This window comes from Castor canadensis, chromosome 5 (genome assembly GCF_047511655.1).
Source record: "Castor canadensis chromosome 5, mCasCan1.hap1v2, whole genome shotgun sequence".
Classification (NCBI taxonomy): Eukaryota; Metazoa; Chordata; class Mammalia; order Rodentia; family Castoridae; genus Castor; species Castor canadensis.
This window is the reverse complement of record NC_133390.1, coordinates 61,559,532-61,576,183: the sequence shown is the minus strand read 5'-3', so window position 1 is coordinate 61,576,183 and position 16,652 is coordinate 61,559,532. Positions and strand designations below refer to the sequence as shown.

Here is a 16,652-nt window from a genome sequence, read left to right as displayed (position 1 = left end):
GCTGCGCGTGCGTGAAGTGGGCTGCCGCGGTGTCTGTTGGGACTTGTAGTCTTCCAGAGCCTTTCAGTGCTCGCTCCTGCGTAAGCTCTTCGCCTCCACAGCGCGCGGGAGGCTGGCGGGGCCAGGCAGGGGAAAGGCCTCCTGGCTTCTTTCAACACCGGGGCCTTAATCTCTGTGCCTTGGACTACAGCTTTACTGTGGGAAGGTCTTTAACCGTTTTTGGATGTGAAAGACATACCTGGCCGTGTGGTCTTTCGGTCTCAAGGGAAGGAGTAATGGTGTGAAGCTCTGGTACTATGAAGCCCGTTTGTTTTCACAGTTTCTGGTTGTCTTAAGGGAGGGTTGACGTTTGTCATACGCTCACATGACTAAGAAGAGTTGGTGAGAAATGTGGTTGGAATAGCACCTCTTTTTCAGGGAAGGGACTTCGTATCTCACCTCTTTTCTAGAGGTGCCGGAAATAACAGGGGAAAAAAAAACAAAAAACAAAAAACCCAAAACCAAACAAACAAAATCCAACCCAAACAATTTGGCACAGGTATTACAGAATTGATTCATGAAAGTTCCAAACATCTTATTTCAAAAAATTCTCAAATTAATTCAAACTTATCATTGGTAGAATGACAGGTGTCCTTTGATGAAATGGATAACTGAAAAATAGTCTTGTGTAAACAACGATCTTGTAAAACGCCAGCAGAAAACAGCACAAAAGTGGTAATTTTCAGCTTAAGCTGTTTCCCAGTTTGTCCAGTAACTAAACAGGGCAATTCTTGAATAAACACGATTCAAATATTACTAAGCAGAACCAGTGAATTGAGGAGTTAGCCAACACAGCAAGGGAACCTGCTGCTGGCTGGCTTTTTTTTTTTTTTTAATTAATGTTTGCATTAGGCTTTGAGGCTCCCCTCTATTTCCTAGCCTTACTCCCCCCTAATCAAATACTGTATTGTATACAACCAGAAACCCAAGACACATAAATTACTGTGTATTTAAAAGACTTGGAAAGTGTTTTTACATGTGTCATTTTATTTCCAAACACTGGAGCCTCAAGTTTGGAAATCAACCAGAGCAAAAAGGACTTTGAGCAATTCTTAGAGGAGTTTGGTAGGTGATTATAGACATAATGGTACTTGTTTTGAAATCCTTCATGGGACTAAATCCTAAATCATTTTGGATTTCGTTTGACAGGACAGTCTCTGCAACCTAAATTGTCTTATCATGCAAAGATTGGGAAGTCAAACAGATAATCCACTGAAAATACATATAAGTAGGAAAAAACACTTTACTATTTAATCATCTTTTTTGTCTATTTCATTCCATTCTTTTAAAACATCTATGTAAGTCAGGTGTATAACATTTCAGAAAGATGGTTTAGAGTCAATAGATGATCTGTTTTTTCCTGACACATGGGATTAAACTCTTCCTTAATTTTCAGCGCAGGCAAGGTCAATCATGAAACATGCATAGCAATAAGACCAACTAGTGAGAGGGGAGGAAAACTGGAATTGGGAGGAATTAGCTTAAGAGAAATAACTGTTGCAGAGCTGTAATGGAAATCATAGTGACTATAAGGAATTATCAAATTCCAGGAAAATCAAGCCAAAATCCATATCAAAAGGGCATGAAATCTGGTAGCTGAGATGTTGGCAATAGAACTTTGGGTTCTGGCAATACCATGAATCTGATTGTTGGCAGCATCTTGGTTCCTGGCAGTCTGTATGAAGTGGAAGGTTAGTTGATAGCTATAGATCAGGAGTTATGATCTAGCTTTCTAGATCAGAGGTTGGTCAAGGCTAAGATTCAGAATAGGATTTAATCCTCGTGGGGAAGAGTAATACAGATTAGAAACCATGCTGTCTAATGCGTATCTCTACACTAGCCAAAACAGACTTCCTGATATTCTTTTATGCTCTGCTGATCTGTTCTTTTTGTGATCATTCCATCACAATAAATGGTAACTCCATTCTTCTAATTAATCCAGACAAAATTCTTGGGGAAAACTAGATTTCTTTCTCTTATACTCCACATTCAATCTGGCTGCAATTTTCTTGGCTTAACCTTCAAAGCATATCCTTTTCCAAACATGTTTTCAAAACGTTGATACCTTTTAGCACATCCACTGTTACCATCCTTACCTAAATTCCCATTATCTCACAACTAGATTATTGCAATAGCTTTCAAACTGGTTAATCACTTTTGATTTTTGCCCCCTTCAGTATATTCTCCACACAGCAACAACCATGATCCTAGTAAAATATAATCTAAACCCTCCAACTTCTTCCTATCTCACTCAAATTAAGACCCTACATGATCTTCCTTCTCTTCCCCCAGCTATTACTTGTTTGACTTCACCTGTATTCTTCCTCTTGTCTATGCCATTTCAGCCACATTGGCTTCTTGCTATTTTTCAAATAAGCCATATCCACTCCTATTTCTAATTCTTTATACTTCTGCCAGGAATGCTTCCCCAAGAAAAACATGTGGTTTATTTCTTTATCATTCAGTGTGTATTTATGGTTCTCCTTCTAAAACATATCTTCTGTTTTGAGAACTGAAGAGGTAATTCACCACAAAGTTAACATATTTAAAAAATTTAATTCAAATTGAATAGGCATTACATACTTTAGACTCTGTCCTTAGAGTCATTTTTTGTTGTTGTTGTTTGCTTTTTTGAGACAGGGTCTCATTTTGTGGCCCAGGCTGGCCTCAAACTCATAATCTTCCTTCCTCAGCTTCCTAGGTGCTAGATTACAGATGTGTGCCATCACACCTGCTTTAGAGTCAAGTTTTATCCCTAAACTTAATCTGGTCTATATACCATAGTTATACCCTGTCAGGTTCAGCTATTAAGAATAAGAAGATAAGTATAACAGTGATGAAATTTTACCTCTTGGACAGGATCATCTCAGTCGTTTCTTCCATAACATCTGACTCTACAGTGAATGGCCATTGGGTCCAGAATGATCCCAATTTGTGTTCAAGCCCTATAGGAATCAAGTTTAGGGAACCCATCTAAGACAGGAAGAGGTAAATACTGTAGGCCTAGATAGATAGACAGAACCATGGACATCAGAAAGTCAGCAAGCATAGTATTTACACAGATGAACTCAATCTAGTCTAAAATGCTTTGAATACCACAAAGGAAGAGACACTAGGAAAACTTATTTGTAGATGTAGAGAGAGGTAATAGATTAGGTCTGAAGAGCTTTACACAAGACATTTTCCTATAATTACTTTTGTTCTTGTTTTAGCAATTGTATTTAACATTTATTGAGTGCTTGCTTGTGTGTTGATCTGGTAACCAGAGATTAACTACAGGAAAGACCTGATCACATTCAAATTGGAACCTCAAACTCTTGTATTAGGAACAAATATTGGTGGGGAGAGAAGAAGAAAGAGGCATTGTATGAAGACGAGTGACATGAAAGAACCTCCATATGTAACTTAATTATAATATCTTGTAATAACTTGAATTGTAATATCTACTGTCTGAATGAATGATTTAAATTTCAAGTGCCTTATAGTTTTCTCAAGTTGTATGTGCAACATTTCATTTAAAAATTTTATATTAGATATCACATAGCACATTGACACAAGTTTGTGGCATATACATTCAACCTGATACATGACTTTTCCACCTCATTTTATAGTTGGCGTATAAGTTTTATACTTTAGATTTATTACATTACTATCATTGAAAAAACAACAGAAACATCTCCCCATGATCATCTTCAGGTTATCAGATCATTGAATTTCATTTATATCTCATTAATGTACCTTTAGAGATGTCACTAATGTTTAAGAGGTTTTTATTCCTTTAAAAAAGCTTTTTTGAGGTTTCTTTTAAGGTTGTGTCTGCTGCTCTGACAGATTTCTCTAAAGACATCTGGAGATTAAATATCAGACAATACTCATGTGTAGGAGGTGAGTTCTTAGAATGATTTGGGTTCTGAAGGAGGAATAAAAATTCACTTATTCAAGGTTGTTTTTGTAAGTAGAGAGAAAACCAATTGCCTTAAATAACCTTAATCTTTCTCACTGGTAGTTGTTTAGTTGATCCTCTATCATACTTGTGCTATTAAAATATTTTGGAACACTTTTTAGTATTTAATATGTGTTTTTATCTTAGTAACAAAGAGGGTTTTAGTGTTGTAAAACACGGGTTTTGCTGTTCTGACTGATTAATTCATTAGCATTTAAATTTTTATGACTCATTAGGCAAGATTGTATTGGTGGGGACTACTCTGTGGTATACCTCTAATTTGCATCTCATTGCCTTAGTGAATGTGAATTATATGCTCTCTGATACCCTGAGAAAATGGGGTAACATTCCACAGGCACATATGTTCATGTATTATTCCAATTTTTGTAACTCATTCACAGGTAATATGTCAGGTATCGCCAAGAGTAGGTCCCAAATTTGCCAGTATATTAGGAAGATTCACAAGACTCAGCATATGGTTGTACTCATGGCTATAATTTATTACGGCTAAATGATAGAAAGCAAAACTGGCAAAGGGAATAGGCATTCAAGGTGAAGTCTGGAAGAAACAGGCACAAAACTCCCAAGAGTCCTGTCAGTGAAGTTGCACAGAATACACTGAATTCACACTGAATTTTGTCAGCAACATGTGTGAAATGTCCACCAGGAAAGCTCACTGGACCTAGGAGCTCAGGGTTGTTTTGTTTTTTTTAATCAAGGGCTGGTCATGTCAGTACTTAGTGACTGTGTGACTTACTATAGTTACTGAAATTCCAGATGCTCAGAAAGAAGGCAGGTATTCAGTATTGCTATAGTTTGAAACTTAAATGACCCCCAAAGGCTATGTGTTAAAGGTTTCATCAGTATCCAGGAAGGTGTTATTTGGAGGTCATAGAAATTTTACAGGGATGGCCTTGTGGGAGGTCTTTAGGTCACTGGACAGAGGGTCCTCAAAAGGGATGGTGGGACTTCAGTCTCTTTCTCTTTTACATTCAAGCCATGAAGCAAATAATTTTTGATCTGCCAAGTGTTTCCAACATTATGATCTACCTCACCACTGGCTAACTGATCATGGACTGAAACCTCTAAAATTGTCAGCCAAAACCTTTTCTCTTTATAAGCTTATTATTTCAGGTATTTTTTATAGTTACTGAAAGCTGACTAATACAAGTATAAACTAAATTGTTTGTACAAACAGTCAAAGATCAGTGAGCTACTCTTATAATTTATGGACAGTTAATTTGATCATTCTAGGGAACTTTCTGCCAGTCAAGCGCTCAGATATAAGCCCAGGGCCAGTCTTGAAGTTTTTTTTTTTATGAATACTAGTCACAGGCCTCCATGTTAACTCTTTTCTGCACATGGACAAAGGTGTAAAAAATAAAAATAAAACCCAAAAGTTTTTCATTTGCACATATTGTGAGATTGTATACTTATAGAAAAGGTATACTCCTGGTTCTGTTTTAGAAACGAATTATTTCTCTGGAGATTTTTGAGAAAAATGGTCAGACAGACCTGCTGTCACCATTTTAGTAGAACTAGAATTCTTTACTTTGAGGAAATTCTAATAAGAAATGTTGCCTAAGCTACCTATAATGAAGTATGGAGTCTCTACAGAGCAGTGCCATGAATATTAGTGATTCAACTGGTATGAACAGCAGATCCTCAGCTAACTGGATGAACCATGGTGTACTTAGCTGGAGTTGAGTGCTGCTTGGTCACTGAACATCTCCTCCAGACTGCCAACCCTTTCAGAGAGAGAGAGAGAAAGATCTTATTCTCTAGAAAGGCGTAATGCCTGAGGTAGAGGTACCAGGGAGTTACTTGATGGGCAGGATGTCATGAGTGGAGGGTTTGTAAATTTTTGAGTTTGGATGGTCTTTGTGCTATGCAGTACCCATCTACTGCTTATATTGTACACCAGGGCCTAAATTTTTACCTTTCTCTTCAGATATCTGTTATTTGTGAAGGTAAGTGATTTTGCCATGACAACAAGATCTCACAGACTCACTTTATAGACCCACAATGCTATAAAAGAAGACAACAACATGATAACCATCATCAACAGCAGCAATAGCACCAGCATTGTGAAAGTAATCAGAAGACATCGTGGACAAAGAATTTTAAATAAAACAGTAAATACCTTTAGAAGGAGAGCTAAGGGGATATGTCAGGAAGCATCTAAGAAATACCAATTGGACTTACTGCATATTAAGTATATTATTATTGAAGTAAAGACATTAGTGGATGGGTTTAATAGTTGAATACAGAGTGAATTTAGCCAAAGAACAAAATAGTGATGTGGATAATTAGGTTGGAGAATAGTCCAAGAAAGAATTATAATATTAAAAAAGATGAAAAATAAAATTAAGAGAAATGAGGAGAAAAGAAATTTTCATATCAATAGTAGATGAGTCAGTTAAAATAAGCAGAGGGATGAAAATGTTTGAAAATTAATTACTGAAAAAATTCTATACTAAAAGATATAAGACTGGTTTGAAAGGACTCATACAGAAGACTAGATAATAGAAACTCACCACTTACACATATCAAATGAAATTTTAAGAGGATCAAAGTCAAAAAGCAAATGCTGAAATCTAGAGGATGAATGCAAGTCACATACAAAGCAATAAGAGATAGATTAATTTTTTTGTGTAATTGCACTGCATGCAGGAAAAGAGTAAAAAAGTATTTTAAAAGTTTGAATAAAATTAATTCCAAATTTAAAATTTTAGATTTAAGCCATCATTTAAACATCAAGGGATGATTAAAAGTCACAAGCATATAACACCATTTGCCACACAAAGAATTTTAATAGCATTTATGAAGGAAGTACTCGAGCAATGAGATCCATGAAGAAAAGATGAATAAATAACTAGCAAAATTCATTGTTGACATAATAAGCAATAATCCAACAATCCAGAACTAAAACTCTAGCCTAGACTGATGCTACTCAGAGTACTAGTATATGAATAGGTTTTTGCCCATTTGGATGAGAAAAGGAGACTGTATAGCAGTGTAAATCAACATGGTGCTTCTTTTACTGAGAAAGTCTTGCTAGGGGGAAAAAAAAAAGCCAGCTGGAACAAGCTATGTATTACTGACACAGCTGATATATACCCTGCTCAGAGCTCCTTTGTTTCTTTGGGTTATGAACTGATGTCAAGCAGTTTGTGGACCAGTGCCAGTTTATGCAGCACATTTTGAGTAGCACTGATCTAAATGATAGTACCATGGGGATGGGTATGGAGTGGAGAAGTATAAATCTGTCAGGACATACAAGTGCTACAGGTTATGTCTTCATTTTGTAGTGGAGAGAAGTTTTAGATATTGGTAAACTTTAAAACTCTATAAGAAAAAATAAGTATAAAGATGAATGTTTTAAGTTGGACTTTCTGCCATAAGGATAAAATAGTGTATAGGTCTTTTAAAATAGAACATGAAAATTGAATTTATCAGACAGTAGTAGAAATGGATAAGTAAAACAGAAAGTATGGTCCATAGACAACTAGAAAAAAGAAGACATAACTATAATAACAACATGAAAAAGGTAAATAGTTTAACCAGTCAAGTGATAAGATGATTAAAATAAACAAGACAATAGAATTGCAAGGTTCCATTCTATCAATTCTATTGTATTTGTTAGATACTGTTTAAAATAATTTCCCCAAATATTTATTGGAAGCAGACATATGGTGTGGGTCTAAGCCAAGGGCAAGCTGAGGTAATTAATATCTTGAATATGAGGAACTGAAGAATATCACCCAAAAATGTAGTTAGTCTGTGTTAGTCAGGATTCTCCAGAGAAATGGAAATAATAGTATTTATATAGATACACAGAAAAAGATTTATTATGAGAGGTTGGTTTATATGATTGTGGAAGTTGAGAAGGTCCATGATCTGCCCACTGTGAGCTGTTTGTCCTGGAAACCTAATTCCAGTCCTGAGAAGACCTGAGAACCAGGAGCACCAATGTCCATGAGCAGGAGACAATGGATATCCCCACTCAAGCAAACAGACAAACAGAAAATTCATCCTTCTTCAACCTTTTTGCTCTATTTATGCCTTCTATGGATTGGATGATATCCAATCATATCATATTGGTGAGTATGTTCTTTTTTATTCAGTTTAACAATTCTAATGCTATCTCCTTCCAGAAATAACCTCACAAACATACCCAGAAATAATATTTTTCCAGCCATCTCTTGGCCCAGTCAAATTAACTATAACAACAATTATCATATAACCTAAATAAACAGAAAGAAGGTCAGGAAAAGCACAAAAAGAGTCAATATTTTAGTGGGAAAAACTGAATTACGTAGAACCAAGAAAATTGATGGCACATTTATGTAAAGGTTTGTGAATTTGCTTTATGACTCTTCCAAATATAGATAACCCATCAAGAGAACACCCAGACATATGTAATACTAACTGAATTTGGCCATCTTTGATATTTTCCAACATTTGGTCTTATACAAACCATAGGTTATATATGGTTTAAAAACTGTTTGGAAGTTATATATGATAACGTAATACAGAACACATTTTATCTAATAATTTATTGCCTTGATTTATATCTTTAAAACATCTAGATGGGCTGATACGTGGTATCTTTGCTCTTTCTTGGGCCCCGCAATATGAGGGGTAGATCTAAGTAAAGAAGGAAGAATAATTAAAAAGAGTCATACCAAGCGTTTGTATATATTGTGGAAGACTACAAATTCAGGAATGGCTAAGTGGTATGTTACTATCTTATTACTGCTTTAGCAAATACTACAAACAGTGCTATAACAATATTTTGCTTTAAAGTTCTGAAGGTCAGATGTTCCAAGTGGTTTTTTACTAGGCTAAAACCAAGGTGTCAACAGGTCTGTGTTCCTTCTGGATGATCCAAGTGAAATCTGCTTCCTTGTCTTTCCATGTCAAGAGGCAGCCTGCATTCCTTGGCTCATGGCCCCTTCTGTCTTCAAAGCCAGAAGTACAGTATTTTCCATCTTTCTCATCCTCTGTCTCTCCTGCCTCCTTCTGCCCCTTATAAGGACCCCTGTGATTGCCTTAAACCCACTATAACAATCCAAAATAATCTTTCAATTCAAGCTCCTTAACCTAATCATAGCTGCAGAATCCTTTTTGCCATATAAGGTAATATATTTATAGATACTAGAGATTGGAAGGCCATCTTTGGGGGCCCAGGCATTCTCTGTCTGCCACAAGTGGGGGTCAGAAATGGGAAAGCAGGTGGAGAATAGCATACTTAGAAGAATATTTTTACTTTAAAATTTTTCTGCTCTAAATTTAAGTTGTTTTTTGACAAGCATATATTACTTTTAAAACAATAACCATTTAAAAGATATTTTGATTCCTCAGCCATTATTTATTTTTATAGAAAGCAAATTTTACATTACCCATCTCTTTGTCTAGTAGAAGCATTTTTTCAATTCTTCTTAGAGTCATTATGTTGAAGTAATTTCATTTAGTAGAGGTAAAAATTAGCATACATAGAATAATGTGTACAAGTAACATTGTATTTGAATGGAATAAGAGTAGGGAAAAAAACTGTAAATAAGGCAAAGAAAACAAAAAAGGTGCTCAGGAAGTATGTCATCATGTGACTTCTTAAAGCCAGTTCTATCTGTATATTGAGTCTACTAATGAATAATGGTATCCCAGTGTCAAGGAGTTGTTATTTTGCTTCCAGATACATCCATGATAAATACTAAGTTAAATACTTGATGGAATGTTTCTAGAAAGCTTATCTCTTTCAGCAGTAGCAGTAGTTTATTTTCCTCTTTTCCGGATCTTGTCACGTGGGCAAATGAAATTTAAGCCATCATAAAACACATTATTGAAAGATATTTTCTTAATCCATGTTTCTGTGGCTTGAACATGGTTTGTCCAACAAAATTTCATGTGCTGCAAGCTCAGTCCCCAGTGTGGCAATGTTTAACCGTGGTGGAACCTTTGAGAGGTGAGGTCTAGTGAGAAGTAATAAGAATGATCCTTGGAAGAGATTAATACCTATTTCACAGAGGTAAGTTAGGTCTTGGAGGACTGGATTAGTTACCGCAAGAGTGAATTGTTAGAAAGCAAGTTCAGTTTTTTCAACTCGCTCTCTGTCTTCCCTCTCTTGACATGTGACCTCTTTCTCTTGGACATGCATCCACCATATGATCCTATTGGTTCTAAGGTCTTCACCAGAAGCTGATGCTGGTGCCATACTAAAGGCTGATTGAACTGTGAGCTAAATCCACCTCCCTTCTTCCAAAAGTGTCTCCCCAGATATTCTGATGTTCAGGGTGTCTTCTTTATGGATGGATGTGTCTGAAGATAGATAGTATTGTGAAAATGATTTGCTTCTGAAGATTGAGGCATGGCTTCTTATGGTCCCTCTGCCATTTCTTCTTGGGTTCTTGTTTTGAAGAATAAATGTTTGTAGATCAGTTGGTGGTGCTGGGTCCTCCTTGGTTCATTTTCACCAAAGTTACTACCTAATTTCAGGAGGACAGTTATAATTGGTGTGTATACTTTTAGGACAAATTCGTTAGAAGCAGCACACCACTTCTTACAGGCTTACTTGCTTTATTATGCTCAGCCAAGCAAAATATAGAAACACTGTGTCAAAAAAGATCTTATCTACTTCCTTTTCTTGATACAGATCATTCAGCATCTAAATATTTCAACAGTCTCATAATACTTACTTGTTCTTTCCCCAAGCTGAGGTAATAGTAACAGTATTCTCAATAAAATTCCCCTTCATACACTTTCAAATCACATTAAGACACTTCAAAATTATGGGCACTGTCATGTATTAAATAAAAAAATAAAGCATACAAAAAAAGGAAGATGATTAGTAGGAAAATAGTCATGGAAATATAACTTAGGTATTAATGTAGCATAAACTATGTTAGAGAAAAATATCTTAATGTAGGTCTTCAACTTCTTACATTTCATTAATGCAATCTATACTACAAGGACCAAAATTAACAAAATTTTAATAGAACAGACTGAAGAAAATGTGATCAAATGGTGTGGCCATGAAACACAAGGATTCTTAAGCCTTTGGCTTGTTTATCTTTTTGCTATTGTCCACAAATTAAATGGCATGGTGAATTAATTAAAAAAAAACAATGCTATTGCATTTCTAACTTTGTCACCCCATCTTATTCTAATTTAATACAATGGAGATTAAGTGAAATAATCAAGTTCAGGAAATATGCTAAAAACAAATAGAGAAGACTTGATGATGTATTGTGAGAAATGAAGAAAGGTAAAGAATTAAGGAAAGGGACTTCCACATCAGGTGATGGCAGACCAAGACATTTAGACCAGCCATCCTGCTGAAGGTAAGTGGATAAGTCAGACATAGTAACAAAATCTGCTGGGAGATACTAGAGAGCTAGCAAGTTAATGATGAATTACCTGGCTAAGATCCAGAAAAAGAAATAAAAGTGGAAGATCTTGGCACTCAAACTATTTTTACCCTTGGGATGTTTGCTGATTGATTTATAAGAGGTAGATGAAAGGTTAGCAGTGCTTTCAACAGCCCATTGGGTTGGGGGAGAGTGGGACGAGGTTGGATAGAGTGGACAATAAAAATCTCTCCTCACACAGATTTCACTATGGCTTTGAGTCACCTGATGGCCACCAGAATCCTAGTCCTTGAAACTGGATTAAGGTGATCCCAGATTTCCAGTGTTCAAGGATCCTGGCAGAAGTACATGAAAATCCTTTCCAGAGGAAGACAAAATCATAGGGCTCAAATTATTTCTAATTTTTTCTACAATTTAAAAATAAAATGAATACCTGACACATGAGAAGACCAGATTTTCTTCAATGGAGAAACTTTGAAGTATTCTTTTTTATGCTCCAGTAAATTAAAGACAAAAACATTTTGGTGGAAAACTGGAAATTATAAAATTACGTAAGATTTTTAAAAAGAATCAAATAGATATTCTAGAACAGGAAAAAATGAAACTAAATGGCAGAACTGAAGTTTGAACTAAGGAAGCTAAACTTTAGGGGCATAATCTCAACAGCTACTTTCAAATTTAGGAAAAAATTGTGACTTTCTTAACCTCTAAATTTAGTATATTAGAGGTCAACCATTTTAAAGTACCTTTCAGTTATTCACTGAAAACATTACATCATCTTATAAAAGATAGACAGTGTGACCATATGTAATTTGGGGAAAAAATTTTAAGCCATCAATATAATAAAACCATAATAGCTCAACAAAACATTTGTCATTCTCCTGAGAAATCTCAGCTCAATGAAATCGCTGGCAAATATTAGTTTCTATGACATGATTTTCACTTTTCATATTATTTTACTAGAAGTTTACATATAACTTATTTATTTGTCAATTTAATATCATCTGAAACACTTAAGGTAATGTCAGTTAGTCCATCTGGAATATTCCTTTTTAAAATTTTCAGCTATTCTTGACCTTAGTAATTAGAGTGTTTTGGAGATCAGGTGATACTTGTCCCTCTTCAGAGTGCTTTGCCTTGATGTTAGTTTTTAGCCAAGAAATATGCCTGGGATTCTCTTTTTTTTCAGTTTATTTCTGTATTTTTCTGGACTTTCCAGCTGCCATTCATGAATAACATAAATGCCTCAAATAGGAAATACATTAATGCAGAACTGCTTAAAGTTTGTATTTTCAACAAGATTCAACATTAATTTGATTTCTTGGGAAAGAACACAAAGTGGTTGAGTGGAATACCACTGTACTTAGACCGGAATTAGAGTTGATTATTTTCCAACATTTATCTACATGGCAGACACTGCAAGGTGCCATCTGATCTCCTTAAATGGAGGACTCAGTTGCTTGAGTGTTGATAGTGTTGTGCACAGTTCATCCCCTTCATGGATTGCCTCACCCAAGTCCTGGTCCTTTCTGTAGCTATCTCTAGTGACCAGTAAGTGCACAACTATAAAGGCCTGGTCATTTTGGGCTAATAGAGGACAATTTAAAGGGCAGTTTAAGTCCAGAGCTTTGCATGGGATTAGCTGAGTCTGGGTGTACCTACTTACCAATTTGAGTTCTCCCCCTGCCCACACTAGTTTGTGTCCATTCATTTCCACAAGTGATGATCTAAAGTTTCTCCTTAATAATCATCCTTTACACAAAACTCCATCCTTGCTTCCCAGGGTACCCAATAATGACAATCTTTAAATTTTCCTGGAATCATCCATCCATCCATCCATCCATTTCTTTATATTACTGTTTAAACCAATCTGGCAATTCAGAAGAGTCATTGTTCTTTTCAATAATTTTTTGAAATAACATCTATACTATCCATTAAGTAGTTATTTATTACATTTAGTTAACTTTCAAAAGATGTAGATTAAATGCACAATGTTGTAGCATGTTAGCATAATTTGTGATCCAAATCTCAAGCTGTAGCTCTTACTGAATTTGTTAAATTTATGAAAACATTAGCACTGTTTTCACCAAATCATCTGCAGGGGGCAGCAGAAAGTAGTGTTAATGTAAATAGATTAGAGACCAAGCACAAGGTGTGTTTATTTAAATAACACAGACCAACTATGAAATAGTAAGGGTGTCCAATTGAAAGGAAAAGTGACTGAATAGACAAATAGACTTATTCATGGAAAATGTACTGGAAACAAGATAGAGGATGAAAAGTAGGTAGGAAAGAAGATTCTAAATAGCCAAGTTGCTAAGAGCTAGACTCTAGAGTCAGATTTCTTAGGTTTGATTCCTGTCTCCATCACTTACCACATGTGTGTCTTTGGAAAATTTACTTAACCTTTATGGCCAACAAAGGTAAAATATAAAATGGGGATATGAATTATATTCACTGTTTAGGGTAATGTTATTACTAAAAGAGAGTTGGAAGACTGGTGGATTTCTGCTTTAGCAATACCTTTCTCTTGATCCTTTCTCATTTTTCTGTGCTGTTTCTAGAACACACATAAGAATACTTTAGGACCTTCAAAATTCTCAGAGATGAATTTACTAGACACACGCATCTTTCTCTTACTATACTGATTTTCATGGCATATCTTTAGTGAATGATTATGCTAACAAATTCTTGGTTCCTTTATTATTTTAAACACTTGCTCTCCATAAGAAATAAAGGTGGGAACTGGGAGATTGGCGGTGTGGAGTATAAGGGTGGAAGACAAAAGTTGTGGAGAGAGAAACACTCTCATCTTGCAGAAACTACCTTGTCAATTTTATGGTTTTTGATACCACTCATTTGACTCTTAAGCTACTGACTGCACGTTGTATTCCAATCCCAGATGAGCACAGGGGAGTGTGTATATGAAAGTTGTTGCCTTCATTTTCAAACCAGAGGAGTTGAGTTGGAAGGTCACAGAGCTTGCAGACATGAAATGTTTTACTCTCAGCTCTGCCAGCCAGTCACTTTGAGACTTTAGGCAGGCCACTTATCACTTTCATGTTTTAGTTTTTGCTGTGTCATCGAGCGGGGAGGCATTAAAATACATGGTCACCAACAATTTTTGATGACTTGAGAAAAGTTGATGTCAATATATTAAGTGGAAAAGAGGCTACTGACTTAAGAAAATTCGCCACTATCATTGGGCTGGTAATTTGTAGAATAGGAATTAATCCTTGATTTGTCTGTTATTAAACTCAATGGTCATAATGACTCTGTGTGGTAGAAAACCAGAATGCTATATTTTAAGTGACATTTCTGCATGATTTCTCTGACACCTGGTTAACATTGTATAGAAGAGAAGGTTGCTATAACCCACTCATTGTCCTAGCTCATGTCTTCAAGTCATCCATGATTCACTTAAGGGTCTGACTTCACTGTCTGAATCAAGTTGATTCACTGGTAAGAAAGCTGGAGAAGGGGAAGGGGGAGATATATATAGTTTAATGTTTGGAAAGAGGGAAGATGGAACTGCTAACTTACGAAAAAAAAAGTGCATGTCATTTAATCTTTTTTCCTGTTTGCAAAGTTTTCTTCCCCTTCCTGGAGAGTTTTGCTCTGGGTAGGAAATTGTTACCACAAAGAAATTTTTGTTCTTTGTTTTTTCCCTCTCAAATGTAATCTAAATGCTTATCAACTGGCAACACTGGACAGAATTTTTCTGGAAAGTCAGAATTCCAGGTGAATAACAACTAAAAAGATGGGCTTTCTGATTTTGTACCTCATCAAAGGTAAAAGTGCATGGCAATAAGTACTGAATCATAGTAGAGAAAAAGTCCCCAAAATAGATGTCTGTGTTGGAATTCCTGAAACCTGTTAATATGTTCATGGACATGGCAAAATGGACTTTGCTGCTATGATTAAATTAAGGGTCTTTAGGTGGAGAGATTTTCCGGGATTGTGTGAGTGGGCCCGAAATAATCACATAGGGTCCTTATGAGAGGAAGGTGAGGGTCACAGCCAGAGAAAGAGATGTGACATTGGAACAACAGTTGGAATGATGTGGCCACCAGCCAAAGAATGCAGATATCCTGTAGTAGCTCAAAAAGGCAAGAAAGAGATTACCTTTATGCGTCTCCAGAGAAAGTGCAGCCCTGTCTACACCTTGATTTTAGCCTCATAAAATCCATTTCAGACTTCTGACTTCCAGAAGAGTCAGATACTAAGTTTGTGTTGTATTTAGTACAACACAAACACAACACAGTAGTAATGGACAACTGATACACTTATGCTGCTTCCAGAATTGTGTGTGGACTCCCATTCTAGACAGCAATTTCACCAAAGAATTTTCAACAAGAAATATTTTATCACAGACTTGAATACTAAGGCTGTATACCTCTTCAACCTGGAGGGAGCTTTTAAAAGTTATTGTGATTGAGAAAACTACAGGCATGGGCTAAAAATAGGTAAACATTCTGTTTTACTTTTTATTGTAAGTTTAGACAAATCTGTTTATCTTGGGCATGTTCAGTGTCTTACTGTACACTTTATCTGTGAGCAGCAGAAGTGAGAGGGGAACCAATGAGCTGAAAGATAACTCAATCAATCTGCTTCCTCCGTCTTTGCTTCAGCGCTTCGTACAGGAAATCTAGTGCTGTGTCAAGTGCCAGAGAAGAGTTTCTTCTTTTCCCAGTTACTAATCAGGCTAAAACATATCTCAAGTTGAAAGAAAGGACGAGAGGAAAGGAGTGCCCTGCTGCTGATGGGCTAAGAGAATCCAGCACCGATAAGAAGACTAGACGGAGTCTAGCCATGTTCACAGCTCCTCCTCTATCTGCCAGGAGGGACAGTACTGTGTGAAGGGCAGAAAACCAGAAAACAGAAATGGTCTGTCCTTGGAAAACCTGGGACCTAGTGATACTCCTGATGTTGACCGTCTTCATAGAGGCTGGTGAGTCTGAATCGTCTTTGGGAGAATCATTGGTCAGGACTTGCCCAGAGTTCTTCTTGAACATTGCCTTTCTTATGGGACAGAGTAAGCCAGTTGCAATCATAGGTAGAGGGGCTTATGTCCAGATTTGTTGCTTTATCACCCTTGCTTTCTGCTTTGTCTTATCCATTTTACTGTGTAGTAGGAACTACAATATATACATTTCTAAGATTTGCCTCATTGCTACTTCCTTATTCCTCTGCCCCCTTTTTGGACAAGCTAGGAAAAATTAAACACACACTAGTAGCAATCGGAGTCACCTGGGTTCTTTTTATCTCCCCCTCCTTTAGAAAAAATTAAAAAAATTATC

At 36.2% G+C, this 16,652-nt stretch overlaps 1 protein-coding gene across 5 annotated transcripts in view; it reads left to right on the top strand.

Moving 5' to 3' along the window:
• LOC109683333 (cell surface glycoprotein CD200 receptor 1-like) overlaps nt 1-16,652 on the top strand; it is a 109,572-nt gene that overhangs the window by 380 nt on the left and 92,540 nt on the right. For 3 of the 5 annotated variants that reach the window (XM_074073132.1, XM_074073135.1, XM_074073131.1), the window contains exon 1: nt 5,934-16,303. The exons of 1 other annotated variant lie outside the window; for it this stretch is intronic. In XM_074073132.1, the coding sequence (XP_073929233.1) occupies nt 16,237-16,303 (67 nt within the window). In that variant the 5' untranslated portion in view covers nt 5,934-16,236. Of the gene's footprint in view, nt 1-5,933; nt 16,304-16,652 lie in introns of those variants that run through there. One more of the 5 variants, XM_074073130.1, reaches the window with a different exon arrangement.